The sequence below is a fragment of the Nelusetta ayraudi genome, unplaced genomic scaffold, assembly GCF_046127955.1.
Source record: "Nelusetta ayraudi isolate G7.1 ecotype Tasmania unplaced genomic scaffold, CSIRO-AGI_Nayr_v1 ptg000053l, whole genome shotgun sequence".
Taxonomy (NCBI): Eukaryota; Metazoa; Chordata; class Actinopteri; order Tetraodontiformes; family Monacanthidae; genus Nelusetta; species Nelusetta ayraudi.
This window is the reverse complement of record NW_027466103.1, coordinates 6,517,045-6,535,232: the sequence shown is the minus strand read 5'-3', so window position 1 is coordinate 6,535,232 and position 18,188 is coordinate 6,517,045. Positions and strand designations below refer to the sequence as shown.

Genomic DNA, 18,188 nt, shown 5'->3' with positions numbered 1-18,188 from the left:
AAAATAGAAAACAATAAAGAGAAAACAATAATAAAAAAAAAAGCAACACGCAAAGATTATTTAACAGTTATATAGTACAAGTGGCTACTAACTGGACACATTGTGTCCAGTCAGTATGCGCGCACACGCATTCAGCGTTCAGCATTCCGAGGAGAGAGAAGCCATGAAGAGGTCACGGTGAGGAGTGTGAGAACTTATGCCTCTTCTTATCCGATATTCTCATTTTGAGGGTAAGGTAATTTATTATTATTTTTTATTTATTATACAGTAAAGTTGTATGATATTACTGAAACATTCTCTCGATACATATTGTTTTCGCCTACATGCTATTTCAAAGATGAAGAGTCACTTTTTATTCTTGAATTGTCTTGTCTTCAGCAGAGCAGGACTCTTTGTAATGTTAAAACATTAATAAGAAGGTGTTGACTAAAGCTATACTATAGCTTAAGCTTTTTTTTTTTTTAAAAAAAACAACCAAACAAACAAACAAAAAAAAACTACGAGACAATAGATTAAAAAAAAAAGAAAAAAAGTCCCTCAAATTCTAAATTGAGAGTCAATGAATACCTCTACAATAATTTTATGCTCTTGAGATTTTCAAACATTGTAGAGAAAGATATTCAGATTGTTTAAAAGCATTTTAACAAATTATGACAGAGGTATTTTTGTGCAGATCATACGCCATACAGCCTTTATACAATACCTTGCTTACATTTTATCAACCTCAGCAGTTTGGTAATGGCTAATTTCTTAGGAATTACAAATTGGATGGATTGTCAGACACTACTGACTCAGTCTCCCTGATTGGACTCGGCCACGAAGAATGATAATGCAGCCACTCACTGCCATCAGATGACCGTGAAACAGCCTTTTCAGTGGACAGACGCGATTCTGAAAATTCTGAATAGAAGGAAAACTTTGTAAAAACCTGTTCTGACATTTGCAGGAATGTGTTTTCCTGCTGTTTAGCATCCATAATCTCTCTGTCTCTTTCTCTCCTTAATAAGAATGCATCTCATTTTTCACAATAGAATGCTAATATGGTGATACTTTTGGGTTTGGTATTTTGCTTTTTAGGCCAGCAGTTTCTGTGTGCCACTGCTGCCATTGTCAGACAGCAGCCAGAGTTACAAGGATGACGTCCCATCAAAAACAACATCCTTACAGCACGATTGTTCCAGAGTCACAGGATGATCACCTTCCATCAAGCGTTTCTGCGAGCACCAGCCGACAGTCCAGAGCCGACACATCAAAATATTGCTCAAATGGAAGTATTTCAGACATCGGTTCTGGTCCCTGTTCTGAGCCAGAAGAGACAGACTACCTACTCCCGGTTAAACTTTATGGTACACCAAGATCAAGTGGACCTGCAAGGACAAAAGACACAGATAACCCCAGTGCACCAGTGGAGACAGTCTGCTCTTTGGTACTTCAGATCCTGGTGCCATTCCTGCTGGCTGGGCTCGGGACGGTGTCTGCTGGGATTCTGCTTGAGCTGGTTCAGGTGAGGGAGACATTGGGAACTGTGGACAAGTTTTTAGATGGCTAAATGTTCTTGTGCTTTAAAAAAACAAAACAAAACAAAAAACTACACCTTTGGCATCCTGAGGTGAAGGAAGTTTTAGAAAAAAAAAAAAAAGTGAGAGGAAGTTTTATGAGAAGATCAACTACTGAGCAAGAAAGGTCAACTCCTTGGACTTTTGGCTAAATTAAACTAAATGAACATTATCATAAAAGTATGGACAATTGACTGTGCAGTTGTACTTGGTAAGCTGTATTTTTTCTGCTTGGTGTTGCAGAACTGGGATGTGTTCCTGGAGGTCACAGAAATCTTCATTCTGGTCCCTGCAGTGTTGGGCATGAAGGGCAACCTGGAAATGACTCTGGCATCTAGACTTTCGACCGCTGTGAGCCAGTGCATGTAAACACACAAGCCAAAAAAAAAAAAAAAAAATACTCTACAGTCAAAGACAACCAAAGCGTGACAGAGGGAGGAGCAACACATGCCGTATAAAACAACATTGGTCACAACACAACGAAGGCAGTGTTATAAAAAAAAAAGAAATGGCCATCTGAAAAGTGGAGTCAAGTCAAGTCACCATGTCAATTAGATGACACAGTACTGGCAGTCTTCTTCGCAGAATCGTATTTTTGTCTTCTCTCATCATGCATTTTACGTCCCTGTGTGAAACTCCTCATAGACATGCAAAGACCACATGCAGCAGATCCACTTGGAGAATTTCAACCAGCAAAAATGATTGCTAATGACTGTCTGAAGTTCATATCATCTAAATGCATAAATAATTTCTAATGATTTATGCATTCTCAGAATAATCATTCCAGTTTATTCTGAGGGGAATAAACTGTTCTGATTATTGTCCTCAGTCACAAGTAATACAAACTATTTAAAACGCATGTGTAACTATTAAAAACTCATCAGTGAGCTATACTGTTAAAAAATAAGGACACAAGATTAATTGAGCCAACTGAAATGTGTGTTTATATTTATTCATTTTTTAGTAACAAATAAACAAATCATTTGCACTAACAGCTACTGGTAATTCAGAAATCTTAATTCACCTCACACGCTGGACTGGAAGTGGAAGCCAGAGTATCCAGAAAGACAGGGAGATAACGCAAACACCTTCACAAAAATGTTCCGTGTTGTGAGGCGACAGTGCTAAGCACTGCACCAGTGTGCCACCCTTGATTGATTGATTGATTGGTTGATTGGTTGATATATTTATTGATTGATTGATTTTCAAATATGTAACAGGTCAACACAGGAAAAATGGAATCTCCGAGAGAAAAGTGGATGTTAATTGTTTGCAACCTGGCACTCAAGCAGGTAGACCTGAGGATAATTTCTTGCCGTTATTATTTACATTGCAACTTCAGCCATTTCTACATCCCTGTTCATTTGTATTACTCTCACACAGTCTTGCAGGACATATGTGTAGACCTTTAAACACCCTCTCTTTACAGTTACAAGCCACAGTGCTTGGCTTGTTAGCCTCTGTGATGGCAACTTTGTTGGGGTGGATGGCAGAAGGCAAGATGCCCCTTCATCACGTGGTGATCCTGTGTTCAGCCAGTGTTTCCACTGCCTTCATGGCTTCACTTCTGCAAGGTAAAAAAAATACACAGCCAGTTATCGCTACCCTGTATTCTAACCTTCATTCTCCTCGTTTCGTGGAGAATTACTATCAATGTTATAATATTTATAAAAGGTCCCATTGCCTATTGCATGGCCTATTGTCATATTTCGCAACCCAGACTTTAGTGTGGAGGAGCCTTGTATGCTGAATTGAAAAAAACAAAACAAAAAACAGACTGTTTCAGCTGCCAGTTCTTCGTCTGGCTTCCTGTTACTTTGTCACACCTTCCACTAGTTTGGCAAGGCACCAGAATGAGGTCGTTTCAGAAGGCGGTAGAAGGCCCACTGCCACATTTGAAAGCACTATTATCTGTGATGCAGAGGAACAAATCAAAATGTTAGCATGACTGCTTCAATTCCATGATGTGTTGGGTAAAATGTTCTACCAACATCACATTAAGGTTGCAAATATTTGTAATTTCAAAAATTGCATAACATACGATATACCTTACTTAGAGTACAAATTTAAGCTTTAACAATCATGGCTGATATCCTGCTGGGCATAGCGACTCACTTTGCGTTAACCCCTTTCCAGGTGTACTCATGGTGGGAGTGATTCTTGGCTCCAAGTGGATGAAAATAAACCCTGACAACGTTGCCACACCCATGGCCGCCAGCTTTGGAGATCTCATCACTCTGGCCTTGCTGGCTTTCTTCGGTCGGTGGGCCTACGCAATCATAGGTAAAGAGTGACTTTGGGAGTCGTGCAATTTCCTCTTTTGGTCACTAGGTGGCGCGTGTCGCTATAAAGATGAAAGACAAAGGAACAGCTGTGAGGTTTAACGAAACTTTACATGACTTTTTTGTCTTGGCAGATTCAAACCCCTTTGTGTTATATCTGGTGGATCTGTTTTTCGTGTGCCTGATTCCTCTTTGGGTGTTTATCACTTCCAAACATCCTGCCAGCCAAATTCTGCTCCGCACAGGCTGGGAACCAATCATAACTGCTATGTTTATCAGCAGGTGCTCACCATTATTTTACATTTACTGTATTTTGTGGGTGAATTTTAATTTAAAGAATATGTTGGTCCCCCATTACTGTTTTTCAACTACAGATATTCTTCAACAAAGTTAGGGAAAACAAAAGTCACAATGAAAATTACCATGCAAAACAAGTCTTATTATATGAGGATAGTGGAACATAAGCTTTTAGAGAAGATTAAAAATATAAAATGTGTTTTTTCTTGTATTTAAAATGTCTGTTCATTAAATGCCAGGCCCGGTTTTGGTGCCTCCGCATGTAAAGAGATAAACAGGAGATAACCTTTCCGGCCAGCCCTACCCTTTTATACAAATAATATATTAAAGCACAGCACAAAGGGAAGCGCTGGACTTGAAGGTCAAACCACCAAGCCCAGCTATGTCTCTGACCTATTTACATGGAGAGGAGAGATCAACAAAATTCTCATGAAACACAACAAAAAGCATCAAATACCTTTGAGCTCCTCGTCCAGGTGTTGCTCATATTTTGTGTATCTGCAGTACAAAGTGAGTGTCTCTAAAAACAGGAATTTTGTGTGTCTTTCTTTTAGTATTGGAGGACTTATTCTTGACAAGACCATATCAGATCCAAACTTGGAAGGAATTATAGTCTTTGCTCCAGTCATTAATGGTGAGTTAGAACATGTTTGGTCCGCTTTTCTCAAAATTGTAAAAATGCATTTAGAGGGGCTCTATATGCCATAGCTTCTGTTTTAACCATGGATTAGGGAACTGTTTTACCAGGCCAGACAAGCTATTTGGCGTTGACTGAAAGAGCAGTCATGGGCGTGGCGTCTGGGAATGGAATTTGCATTGGTAACATGCCTGCATGCACTGCTAGCAGTGAACAAGAAACCAGAGAAAAAATACACACAGAGGGCACAATGTCACTGCAAGGTGTCTACATGAGCAACGTTTGTTTTCTTCCTCAAGTCGAACTATCTGAACATCATGTGTCACTCGTTTAAACAGAGCAAATTAAAAAACAAATTCATCACTCATATGTTGCTGTAGTTTGTCTCTGAAGTGTCTGGCCCTTCTGAGCTTCCCGTTGCTGTTCCCCCCAAAAAAGTTCAAATATAAGCAAAAATATAGATTTAAAGCTGTCTTAAAATGGCGGACGTCTTATTATACAACATAAAGTTGCAACCAATATTTTTTTTTTTTAAATGGCGTTACAGAATTTTACATTTGTTCTTAATAACTGTTGATTAAATGAACTTTCTTTGATTAGATAAAAGCCATTTGTTGCATTCCTGTGTAGGTATTGGAGGAAACCTTGTGTCCATCCAGGCCAGTCGTATCTCCACCAGTCTGCATTTGAATTGCCTACCTGGAGAGGTTCCTGAAGACAGGAGAAGGTGCTACAGCCCTTGTCGCACCTTCTTTGGTTCAGGTAGAAGTTATTAACAAAAACAAAAGTGCATCGCCTTCAGGTCATGCACACCACACCCATACTCTGATGGTTATCTTTGATGTGGCAGGGCCAAACCATCGATCTGCGCAGGTTCTTCTTCTGCTACTCATCCCTGGTCAGCTCATCTTTTTAACTGCCATTCACCTGATGAAGGGCGGTAATACTTTGCCCAGTGCTCTTCTGACTATTGCCTTTTTGTCTGCGTCCCTTATCCAGGTGAGCCAGATACATTAATTTGACGTGCTTACTTTTTCAGTACGCTGAAATGTGTTCATTACTTGTGTTTCTTAGGTCCTGACACTGCTCTGCATGGCAGATTGCATGGTTCACTGTCTGTGGCGGAGGGGTAGAGACCCTGACAGCTATTCAATACCCTACCTCACTGCCCTCGGAGACCTCCTGGGGACTGGTCTCCTTTCTCTTGCTTTTCTCATGTTGTGGTGGATTAATAAATCAGGAAATTTATAGTTAAAGGCAAACTGTATACAGCAAAAAAAATAGAATACAAAATGCAGGACCATTATCCCAAAACAATAAAAGATAGAGGTTGAAAATATTGAAACACATGACACAAGCACTGATGCGCTGGAGTAAGACTGCAAAGAAGTATCTTTTTTATTTAGTGGTATGATTGGGACGCTTTGAGCTGCAGCCCGAAAGCATGAAATAAATTCATCACATTTGGGAATTATTCCATATTCCATATATAAGTTGAGATGATTTCAGCACAATTCAGTTTGTTCTTTATCTTGCTGTTGGATTGTTACTGGATTTCACGACGATAAGGTATTTTACAAAACTGAACCCCACACGTTTGTATGCACATCTATGCATTAAACCAAAGGGTAAATTGCGGACATGGCATTTTGTGATTGTGCAAATACTGTATGTATCTTATTAAATGAAGTCATTATTTCATTTATCATCAATCAATCCATTTTCAATATCCGCTTCTTCATGGGCTCAGGATCACGTGCTTCAATTTTTCAATATTTTGTAGTTTCATTACTCCATTTGAGATGAATATGATGTTATATGATGATACACATATACATATGTATATAAAAAGTGCAAGCTTTAGGTCATTAGTTTAGGTTGTTAGTTGTATGATGATATGGCACAGTGTTAAATCCCTCACTACTTAAATATTGAATTAATTAATTCAATAATGGGCGACACGGTGGTGCAGTGGTTAGCGCTGCCGCCTCACATCGTGGGTTCGATTCCGGGCCTGGGACCTTTCTGTGTGGAGTTTGCATGTTCTCCCTGTGTCTGCGTGGGTTCTCTCCGGGTTCTCCGGCTTCCTCCCACAGTCCAAAAAAAAACCATGCATGTGAGGTCAATTGAACACTCTAAATTGTCTGTAGGTGTGCATGTGAGTGTGAATGGTTGTTTGTTTCTATGTGGCCCTGTGATGAACTGGCGACTTGTCCAGGGTTAGGGTTAGCTGCCTTTGCCCTAAGACAGCTGGGATAGGCTCCAGCAGACCCCCGTGACCCTGAGCTCGGGACTAAGCTTGTATGGAAAATGAATGAATGAATGAATGAATAATTCAATAATTCATCAAGTACTTTAAGTGAATTGCTAGAAGCAACTGAATCACGGGGAAAACACTTCTCTCAATGGTGCCCCAAGGCCAATCTCAAAATAATGTATAATGTTTAAGGATGATTTATGTATTTGGATGAATAGTGTTCAATTATGGAGATAACAAAATATCTAAAAGATAAAAAGCTGCACTCTATTTGTAAAAACAACAACAAATATAAAATATCTTTGGTTCAGCTCTTTTTAGGCATCAAGATGATCACTGTGCAGAGCAGCGGTCAGCAAACATTTCCTAATAGGCTGAGGAAATCACACTGGAGCCGTAAAGCAAATTACATTGTCCTCTCCGTCTGGATCGTCTAGGTGTTCCACATGCCTTGTCTAGTGTGATAGTAGTGAAATAAGTTTTTCACGTTGATCCTCTCCACCTCCATGCCTGACTGAAACACCCTGGAGGCAGAGAGCATTTTGGTCAGACAGCTGCAGACCAGCAGCTATTTCCTCATTGAGAGAACAATGGAATTTGTATTTGTTTAATGTTTGCAGGACATTTTTAAATCAGTTCATGCATGTTGTGATGGATTCTGGTGGAACACAACAAAGGAGTTTTGTTGAGCAAAACAATTATTTCATGCAAGTCATATTTTTGTCCTCTTAGCGTATGCTTGTCTATGTCTATTAAAAGAAAGAAAGAAAGAAAAAATGTTTACACTCTCTAAGCAACAGAAGCAATTGTGAATGAATGATGTGCAGAAATGAAGCTACCTGTCGATCAGCTCCCAGTCCTCTCCTCCCCAGCGATCTGTGTAATCCTTGGTGTTCATGCCTCCTACTGCATCCAGGTCCGACTTGTAGATCCCCAACAGGCCAAAACCATTCACCTCCCAGAACCCTGCAACAGAGAGCCAAACATGGTCAAGACACCGAAAAAAGATACACTCTTAGAACCCAAAAATTACTTTATAATTTCACTGGTTTGCCTTGGAATAATAGTAGTAGCACACCTTTATCCTTGCAAAAGTCAAGGAAGAGCGGCCCTTTTGTTGATTTTCCTGGAACTACTTTATTCACATAAAAGTGTTGTTGGGATCCTCTTGATGATTTTCCCACCTACCTACTCATCATGGAATTAACTGTCTCTGTCCCCTTCGCTCTTTGTTTCTGATTACACAATATAAAGAATTATGAATACAACATAAATAAAGAAGATTGGGTGTATTTTTGTCTACCTCTGGCCTCTTCTGAAGTTGACCCACAATCCAGCCTCATGATTATGGGAGCAAAGGCCATGTATCCCTCAACCGTGTGCTTCCTGATGCTATCAATGATGGAGTGGGGGTATTCCATGTGAAGGTCACAGAGGAAAATAATGCTGTGTTCATCCTGACAAAAAATAAGGGAGGCAGGAGTGATTTTATTTTTTTTAGACATCCACCACCTTCATCATCTTAGTTTTGCAATACTCACTTTGACATGGTCTACACCAGCCTGCAGACCACAGGAGCGCTGAAAATGTCCATCCAGCTTTAAGTACTGGTACCTGATGAATCATATATATATATATGTAAATATATATGAAACACACCTAGTATTTACAAGGAGTGTCAGAATTTAATAAGTCAGTGTTGTAGCCAAACACCTGCTGGTACCTGGGGAGGTTCGAGCTCTGCAGAGCCTTCTTCACATCAACGTCAGTGCTGCTGTAGTCAACAATGATGACGTTGAAGTTGGTATCTCCCGTTATTCGGACCAACTTTTCCATTTCAGAGATTAACTGATGCACCCACCGACCCTGGTTTTTCACTAGCATAGGCAGAGATTGAAGAAAGTTATTATTGTGCAGACGTTACTGCAGATAAGCCTGCTTAGGAGAAACATAGATTGTTTTAGGTGTAGTATCGTCTCTTTTGACACTTTCAAGTCCAACAGTGTGGGGGATCCATATTGAAACAATGTCAAAGAGGGTGTCAAAGAGAGTTATTATTTTTTATTTCACACAAGCTTTTTTTTGAAACATGATTAAAAGAAGATGAAAAAAAAGTGACAAAAAATGTTCTCATTGCTTGTTTTGTGCACTTAGTTGACATATGTTTTAACAAAGGCTAGAAACCTTAAGCAAACAGATTGGTCTGTGTCAAGTCAGAAAGGAGCGACAATGTTATCGGGTACCTGCTAGTATGAAGTGTACCGTGGCAGCTGGATTCCACTCGAGGCCCACGGGGTTGCACAGGACTGGCTGGTCGGGTGGTTGGGTGAACCGGCTACTGCTGTTCTTGTTGTGGTTAATCAGTGTAGGTTTGACACTCCTATAAATGTAGTGCGACAGTCGCAGCACCTGGCTGTTCCTGTCTTTCACCTCAAGTTCCAGGAGGTAACGACTGCCATGGGCGCCGTCAGCACGCTTCACCACATTCACCACACGCACCAGCGTGAACAAGCTGCAGGAGCACAAATGAAAATCAATATGTTAACCTAGTTCAAGGACATTGCGTGCTGATTAAATGACACCTATTTCTCCAAGACATCTTGGAGAAGGTCAGGAAAAGATCACAGCCACAACCACCACACAAACACCATCCCTACCGCTGCACTTATACTAGTTTTCAGCAGCAAACACTTTCGTGGATCTGACCTGAAAGGTTTCTTCTTTTTGGTTGAGACTTTTTTTTCTAAGTGTTCTGCTGTCAATTGATCTGATTAGAAAAAGGAGTGATTTTGTGACCGACGTGTTAAAGAGGTTAAAGAGAAAAAAGGAAATGGGGTCCATACCCAGGGTGCTTTTCATTAAGTTTGTCCATGAAAGCTTGAGCAAGTGGCAGAGAATCACTGGCACTGAGCAACAGGTTGCCTTTGACGGTGCACTGTAAGTCGATCCGATCAGATCTGTGCTCCTGAAGGTCAAAGTTCTTCACTTGGACAGTGTGGCTCCATTTGAAGTCAAAATACTTTTCATTGGTTTCAGCTGGATCTCTTATTAGAGATGGCTTAGCACTGTAGAAGCAGCTGTCCTGATTCTCCAAATGTGTGAGCCGGGTGTAGTCGTTGGGGTAGACGAAGGACATATGCACCTGAGGAAGATATGACACGACTTTGTCAGATAATGAAAAATTGTGAATGAAAATGAATGCTGTCAGCATTGATGCGTTCATCGCGATGAGATTAAATACAGGACACGACGCATACTTTTTTCAAATCAGATTTTAATCGCAAGCTTTTTGTCTCTTCCATTCACCCGGAGTCCTCAAACTGTTCTATGTGCTATGTTTCGACACTGCATTCTTCTAATGTTAGCTGTGTTTATTTTGTGCAATTCACGTAGCAAATGGATTTAAGGCAGTGGTTTTCAAAGTGGGGGCTGCCATGGGGTCATAGCGTTGGGCGCAGAAAATTGGAGCGATGAAAAGTTCCCTGCCAGAAGCTATTGCTGCTTGGGGGCCATGGCGTTAAGATCCCCTGGTTCAAGCAACCACCTGGTTCAACAACCACCTGGTTCAACAACCACCTGGTTCAACAACCACCTACAGCAGTGGTCCTCGATTGCCGGTCCACCAGCCGCCGCTTTGAAGCCCCCAAACGGCAGCAGCTGATTCTTTTTCCTCTTTTATTTTGGAACCTCAAATGCAACCGCGTTTATATTACACCCTGCCCTCGCGGCCACAGCACATACATACAAGTAGTGGCAGCATTCAGACTTCACTTGGCTGCCACTTGTTCCTGCTGCGAGCACAAACTTGAACTTTGTTTCGTCTTTGAAGGAAATTGCATAAGATGCTTGAATCAGCTTAGGATTGAAATACAGCTTTCCTCCTTCCTGTTGTGGTTTTTTGTGTTTACATATTTGTTTTAGATTCATGACAGGGGTCATGTTTCGTTTCATTCAACTTCAATCAACCAAATGCATATGAAATAAGGATGTTTAGATGCACTGTTTTAAAAGAAATACTACAGAACAAAAAGGAAATCCTTTCTTTATTTTAATTTGGGTTCCTAATTAAGATAATCCGGTAAGAACTGCTATACATAAATATGGACATAAAAAAAATAACAGCATTTTAAACATGCAAATCAAAATGTGATTAAAAATTTAATTTGACAGCCCCAAGACAAATACATCTTGATAGAGCAGTCATAATGCAAGAACAATGGTTACTAGATTACCATCAGAGAGTCAGAACAAATAGAGGGCATGCTGGACAGATGATGACTCATTTTGAAACATGTTCAACCTAAAAAAGACAAGTGCAAAAGTAAATACGTACATGCTGCAGTCCTTGGTAGCGTTGCAGCTTTTGACCTTTGATTGTGTAGGTCGGCTTGTACAAGCAGTCGGGCAGAACACCTCGTAAAAATATGCTGTTAATCAAAGGCACTGCAGGAAACAGAGTTTGAGACGTCACGACTTGCGTTCACATTCAGAGGGAGGAAACAAGCTCAGAAACACTTGGAGGATTGTGGGAAATGAGTCCCTCACCTTTGTAGAAAGTGTCTCGTGGATCCTCCTTCTTCATGTCTATTGTGTCACTATTCTTATTAGTGGGGGTGTATTTGTGGCTGGCAGTCGTCTGTGGTATATGGTCCACATTGCTAAGCAGCAGTGCAGACTCATCTGTGGATGAAGCACAGTGCATGAGAATAAATGCTCCATATTTACAAATAACTGACTTGACTTTCAGTCTGAGCACCCTCGCAGACAAGAGATGAGACAAGATGTTGAAGATACATTCTCAATATTCACTGGTATTCACTCTATCTTTGTGTCCGTGTGCGTGCATGTGTGTGTGTGTGTTGAGAGGCGAGGGTCACCTTACCAACGTAGAGAGAGATGTGACTGGACTCAATGACTGTGAACCCGGCGCTGTTGTTCAGCAACTTCCACTGTGTGAAAACAAACACAACCGTCAGCAGGCATCCACCACTGGACTGCTTCCAGTGCAGAGGAAATGACCTGATGCTGAGCCAAGTGACTTACCGCAACCTCCACGTGGTCAGTGCCTTTGTCGTCCTGCTTGTGGATGACTTCAAAAAAGTACCTTTTCTGTGCAGACAGCCTGTAGGATGGTAAACCAGCCCCACATTACACAGGCAGTAAAATAAAGAGAGCAACATCATGAAGGTGTGAAAACACAGGTTGGATTCACTGCTGCCAGAAATATTTACACCATCAGGTTTTGCACAACCAATCAGACTATTCCTCTGAAATCAGGCATGAGCTAAACTGAACTCTGCTCATCTGATGCTTCGGTTTCTCCATTGTTCTGTTAAACAAGTCTAAGAAAGTATTTCCTGTTGCACTAAACCACACCCCTATCGGGTGATTCAACTTTACATGGTGTTGGCAAATATGCTGCAAATTGCTGCAAATACTTTCCAAAGCACACACAGTAAAGGTTGTGTTGGCTTCTCTGCTCACATATGAGCTATGCTGGAATGGACTGTGTGAGGTAACCTGGACCATAATAAGTAGGACTATAGCAGATACAAAGGATTTTAAATATGTGGGGTTTTTTTGATGACACAACAATTCTTAAAAAAAACACTAAACTGTGGAATAAGTCGTTCACCAACGATTGCGTTTTAAGGTGAACTCACCAAACAGGTCTGGAGGTCTGACTGACAAACTTAGTGAACTCGCCCAGGGCAGTCCACTCAGCGCCAGTCTAAATAAAACACACACACACACATGCGCATTAAAAAATATATATATTTTGGAAAATGAGAATTAAACATTACAAGCAATCAGAGAAAACATCTGTCAGTCACCTTTCCGACCCAGGCAAATAACTTCACATGAAGAGGAGAGTCATCAGGACTGAGCCACAATTCAGAGTTGTCATCAGAGCTCACAGCAAACACAAACTCTCCTAGGACAAGGAAAGCAAACGGAGAGAGATTACAATAGGATGAGGTGAAGGTTGTTCCAAACACGTAATAACTGTCAGGACAATGAGGATGTACCGTCAGTGTATGGATGGAGGTAGCCAAATATTCTGATGCCGTAGTTGGTCAGTTGAGGAGAGATGGCCAGCTTTTGCACTGCGGTTTTGGTCTGAAAGAAACGAACATCGTGAGCCATGACGAATCGAGAGACGAGTGAGTGAGTGTGACTCACAAGAACAACTTTGAATTGGAAGCACCTTTAAGTAAACATCATGACAAATGCTAAGTTTAGATTGCGTGTCACATTTTTATTTTGTGTCAATAGGTCTCTTTGAATGTTCTTTGTGCCTTTAAGGGCTGTAACTAGCATGCCATGGTGCTAAAAAAAACAAAAACAAAATCAAAGCAATGTGTTGCATAATTGTGGCATAAACACTGTTCCTGCTTTTGTTGTGGTTTGTGGCGTGTGAGAGTGAATGGGTGAGCAGGGTGCAGTTACCCACTTCTACCAGTGGAGGTCGCGTTCGCCCCGGGGAATAACGCTAGAGAGGAAGTCTCTCAAGTGGCGCGTGAGAACTATGTGGAGCGAACCGCAGTAGCGGACATTAACGTGTGTGTTGTCTGTTGTGCTTCCACAGAGCTTCCGAGGAAAACCAAAATAAAACCTTCTAAAGAAATAAAGAAAAAACAAAAATAAATGTGCAGTGCGGGTGTCTTCGCCACATTACCACGCTACAAATGCATTGAGGTCATACGTATCATCAGGCAAGTGTGTTGTTCAACATGTTAATTACTGCAGCCAGAGACATCAATATTTTCCAAACGATATTTCTCTCAAACAACTGCATGCATTATTACATCATGTTGCATTGCCAACATCATTGCATAGTAATTGCAAAAAACGACCTAAAGCATGTATTCAAGATTTGGAACGCAGATTTTCTAATAATTTAAAAACAAACAAAATCGCCGGACAAAGCTGATTTATTTATATTTTCACCTAACAATAAAATGTAAAAGACAGTAATTATAATGAAATCAATGTAATTTCTCCTCATTGGAGAAGGGGATCTAAGACCTAATACTTCTCATATCAATCATTGCTGGTGGAATCGAGTCAAAAACACTGTCTTCCTCCATCAAGGATGAGGAGGAGTTGACGTCAGTGGAACAAAAAGTCATCGGAACCATTTCTTTCTCACTCACATGTGGATAAAGCGGGTAGTGTATGTTCTTGCGGAGGCTGGCCACAGAGGTGCCGCACCAGTCCCCAAAGACGTGCAGGTTGGCCCTTCCTGCGTTCTGCGAGGAAGAAGAGGGTGAGCGAGAACACTGTGAGGAATACTCTGCTGCCTGTGCTGCGGAACAACCACCTGCCTTTGGCGCTTCGCAATCCAAATACACACATCTTGTCGACGAAACAATGACAGGACTGCAGTTTCAGACCATCAGTGCATTACTGTTATTCTTCCACAGGCCAGACTTAAAACAGATATAAAAGTTTTCTTTTTCCTAGATTTTTGAAAAACTGCGAAAATGCACTCACAATGTATCTAGAGCTGTTACAGAAAGCAAAGCCTCCTAAGAGCTGCTTTGTCCCTTCAAACAGTCATGTGAGGTTCAAGCCCAACCTCATCCTGTTTGTATTGATGTCCTTATAATAAAACATTTGCATGAGAGCAGGGCTACGTATCGCGATTCTCCAGCCCTGATAGCCTGTATTTTAATAGCTGGGACCCCTGGAAGAGCACGTTTTATTACTAATGCCCATCATGTTCAGGTAGCTGCTATGTGCACACATGAAATAAGAGGTGTAATAAACGTTTTGCAGCAAAGCACTGCATACGTAATACAGCACAAACATGCGGTGAGCCTGACGGGTTGTAGAGCAGGTTGCACAAAGGTCAAAAAGGGTAGATGACAGATTTTAAAACATGCAAACGCTCTTGAAGTACACACACTCACGCACTCATGCGTGCGCACACGTGTGCATACACACACACACACACACACACACACAAAACAGACCTTTGATTTCCACGTTTGTGAGGTGAAGTTTTTGGCTAAGTTCTCTGGAGAGTCTGGCGGTCGATCTCTCGACAACTGGAAAACACAGACAGACAGACTGCTTATTGTCTGCCTCAATGTGCAAACACTCTTCCGCAGGGATTTCCTTTTTTTTTTTCTTACGTCTACTTCTGCGTCCATCACTGCCACACCAGATACGGATGCACCACTGCTGCTCTCCTCGAGGATCGTATCTGCGGAAGCAGGTGAGGACAGTCAGATCAGCACAGGGCGGTGCAACATTAAAGCTGACTGGGTGCAAAATTACAGATGGAGGTCAAAGCCACTGTTAAGTTTGTCAGGTCCTTGTTTGATGACTTGAGAGGTAATTGGCACATTGTCTTATTTTTCATAGACAGTGACACTCGTGTGCTACCTGTGGCACACCCACACCAGCAAACTGTCCCACATATTTAGGCATTATGACTACAGCTGATGTTTGACGTGAACAACAGGTTCTATCACAGGCTCAGACATTTTAAGACACTGACTCATTCAGTCATATCCATTGGTCTGTGACAGGTAAAAGGGAAGACATTGAAAAAAACAATTGACAAAAGACACACTCGTCACGAGTAATTACACGTTCTGATATTTCCAAACGATTACTCCATAAGTTGGATATCATTTCCTTGGGAATATCTTTTAAATTAATTGCAGAAAAAAAACATGCTGACATGATATAAATGAAGTTGAAGTCCACACTTGGCAGGCATTTAGCGAAGGGTGAAGTGTAAATCGAGGTAGGTTTTACATCTAGGTCAGTTCAATATTTATGTCCACTATATACAAAAGATTCCTCAGCATTTAGTGACAGTGAATAACCATTTGTTCTGACAAAACACCAGACCTAGGAGATGTCAGGTGTTGGTGGACTCAAATGCACGACAACCACTGATGCAGTTCAAGAGGTTTATTGAAGAGGCGAGGTCGGGCAGTCCAGGGTCGAGAACCAGTGCAGGCGGTGAGAGAGGCAGGCGAGATGGGCGTCGGGGACGGGCGGAGGTCCATGACAGCAACAGGATCCAGACGGGGCAGACGAGGAAAGTAGTCAGAGCCGAACAGGGTCGTTACCAGGGAGTCGGTCCGAGGATGAGGCGGAGGCAGGGTTGGAGACGGGCTGATGTCAACCGGGGAACGAAGGAGCACAACAAGGAGACAGGCACTGGAGAGCCGAGCAGGGTCGTTACCGGGGAGTCGGTCCGAGGACGAGGCGGAGGCAGGGTCGGAGACGGGTTGTGGTCAATCGGGGAACGAAGGAGTACAACAAGGAGACAGGCGCTGGACTACTGGTGCAAAGCAAAACAGATAATCTGGCAACGAGGGAACACGGAAGACTGGTTAATAAAGGCGGCGCAGATCAAAGGTGAAGATAATATCAAGATAATAGGGGAAGATTGTTGGCTATCAATATCAACGGGCGTTGGCTTGGAGACCGTGACAGGAGAACCGGTCCCTGGAAGGGACTCTGGCATGGGTTTTATTTTATCTTTAATGTTTTAGTTACTGTAATAAATGGAATTTACTCAATTGGCAAAATAACCTTTGTTTGGAGTCTGCAAACAAGACGTCCCACCAATCCTGAGCAGGGAATTGCAGGATCCCTCCGAAAACCAAAATAACAGATTTTTCCCAAGCCCAGATTGATAAATGCTTCAGTTTAAACAGCGCAAAGCTCAGCTCACCTCTGACTTTTTTGTAAGCTATCAAATACAATTCATACCTATTTGCTTATAGACAGAACATTAACACTGCTAATGTTTTGGGGGTGGGTAATCACAGTGTTTAAACACCTCAAGAGGGTGCATGTCACAAATGGATGCCGTCAAGTAAACAATTTATTCGTGCAAAACGACATCATCCTCTGCCCTTGTTCAGGGCAACCCTGAGCCAAAGTGGGAAACTACAAAATCCAAAATGAATGGAATTTATACCAAACGTAGCATCTCTAAAACAAATACTTAAAAACGAGTTATTGATATTATTTCTGTCATTCAGTGAACTGGCACAAACTATTTTCTTTCTTTTTTTTTAGTGTTTGCTGTGACGCAGGTCTAGTCACTCATCGTCGTAATATAAAACCGGTGCGACCGGCTTAAGCAATCGCGTCGAGAAGCAAACAACGCGACGTTTCGGGAGGGAGGGCTTGGTCTGAAATGACAGCATCTTATTTATTTATTTATTTTCCTAAAATGCAGTTGTTGCTTGTTATAAGAGACGATCACATACCTCCCAGACAACGGTAATGACAGAGAAAAAAAAAAGTAATAATCAGAGGACATTTACGAGATAATTAAAAACCGAACAGAGGGGAAGAAGGAAGGGAAAACAACCCGAGGACCCCGTTAAGAAAACAAAACAAAAAAAACAATAAAACAAAACCTTGTGTCCTGAACACAATTTCCCATAATTGCAATGCAGTTTGCACATCTTGTTTAATAATTTATTGTATGCAAGAGTCCCGTGAAGTCGAGCCAGATCAAAGAAATGCATTCTCTGATAAAGATGCATTTCCGCTCCAAACTGAAAAGTAATTCTATATTTCTAAAAGATTCTAATTAAATGACAAATGATTGAAATAAAAAATTTGACAACTTCGCAAAAAACGAAAATGAATTATCTGTCCAACAAGTAGGGAGTGGCCAAATCGCGCGCGCGCACACACACACACACACACACACACACACACACACACACACACACACACACACGCACACACACACTTACTGCGTTCGGTTCTCAGTATTCCCATCATCTCAAGGCAAACGACGACGACGCCCACCAGCAGGATGAATCCGAACACAAGGGGTTTTATGTTGCGATGCATTCTGAGGGGGGAACAGGCCATATTGATCCCGTGGTTCACTCAGGTGCTCACCGTTACAGGTTTGCAGCAAGACCGGTAGGACGGCAACAGGACAAGAGAGCAGCAAGTGCCACCGCCTTCCACCGATCCAACGACGGTCACCGCCTACACATTGATTTACAATAGACTGCGTTCGAGTCCCGCACGGCGCCGGCCGCGCAAGAATGCTTTCTTTACTTTATTCGAGCATAAAACAAAAAAAAAATACAAAAACAAATGTCCACAACTTGAATATGCTCGAAAGGAGTAGGAAGAAGTACTTGACTTATCCAAAA

The 18,188-nt window shown here is 41.6% G+C and overlaps 2 protein-coding genes across 2 annotated transcripts; one reads left to right on the top strand and one right to left on the bottom strand.

Moving 5' to 3' along the window:
* Positions 1-30: 30 nt before the first annotated feature.
* slc41a2a (solute carrier family 41 member 2a) lies at positions 31-7,296 on the top strand. The gene is made up of 11 exons (XM_076037894.1): positions 31-230; positions 1,078-1,504; positions 1,800-1,907; positions 2,777-2,848; positions 2,986-3,130; positions 3,693-3,839; positions 3,973-4,120; positions 4,690-4,769; positions 5,403-5,534; positions 5,623-5,771; positions 5,847-7,296. Exons 2-11 carry the CDS (start codon positions 1,136-1,138, stop codon positions 6,021-6,023), a joined length of 1,527 nt encoding a protein of 508 aa, XP_075894009.1. The 5' UTR covers positions 31-230; positions 1,078-1,135; the 3' UTR covers positions 6,024-7,296.
* Positions 7,297-7,356: 60 nt separating this feature from the next.
* Positions 7,357-17,983, bottom strand: LOC142896315 (beta-1,4-N-acetylgalactosaminyltransferase 3-like). Its single transcript, XM_076037891.1, has 17 exons — positions 17,775-17,983; positions 15,009-15,241; positions 14,187-14,282; positions 13,059-13,149; positions 12,864-12,964; positions 12,693-12,760; positions 12,073-12,151; positions 11,912-11,978; positions 11,575-11,709; positions 11,363-11,472; positions 9,873-10,171; positions 9,273-9,541; positions 8,753-8,906; positions 8,571-8,643; positions 8,333-8,486; positions 7,869-7,995; positions 7,357-7,553 (listed from the first exon to the last, which is right to left on the bottom strand). The coding sequence occupies exons 1-17, from the start codon at positions 17,893-17,895 to the stop codon at positions 7,463-7,465; spliced, it is 2,268 nt and encodes a 755-aa protein (XP_075894006.1). The 5' UTR covers positions 17,896-17,983; the 3' UTR covers positions 7,357-7,462.
* Between the last annotated feature and the right edge of the window lie 205 nt (positions 17,984-18,188).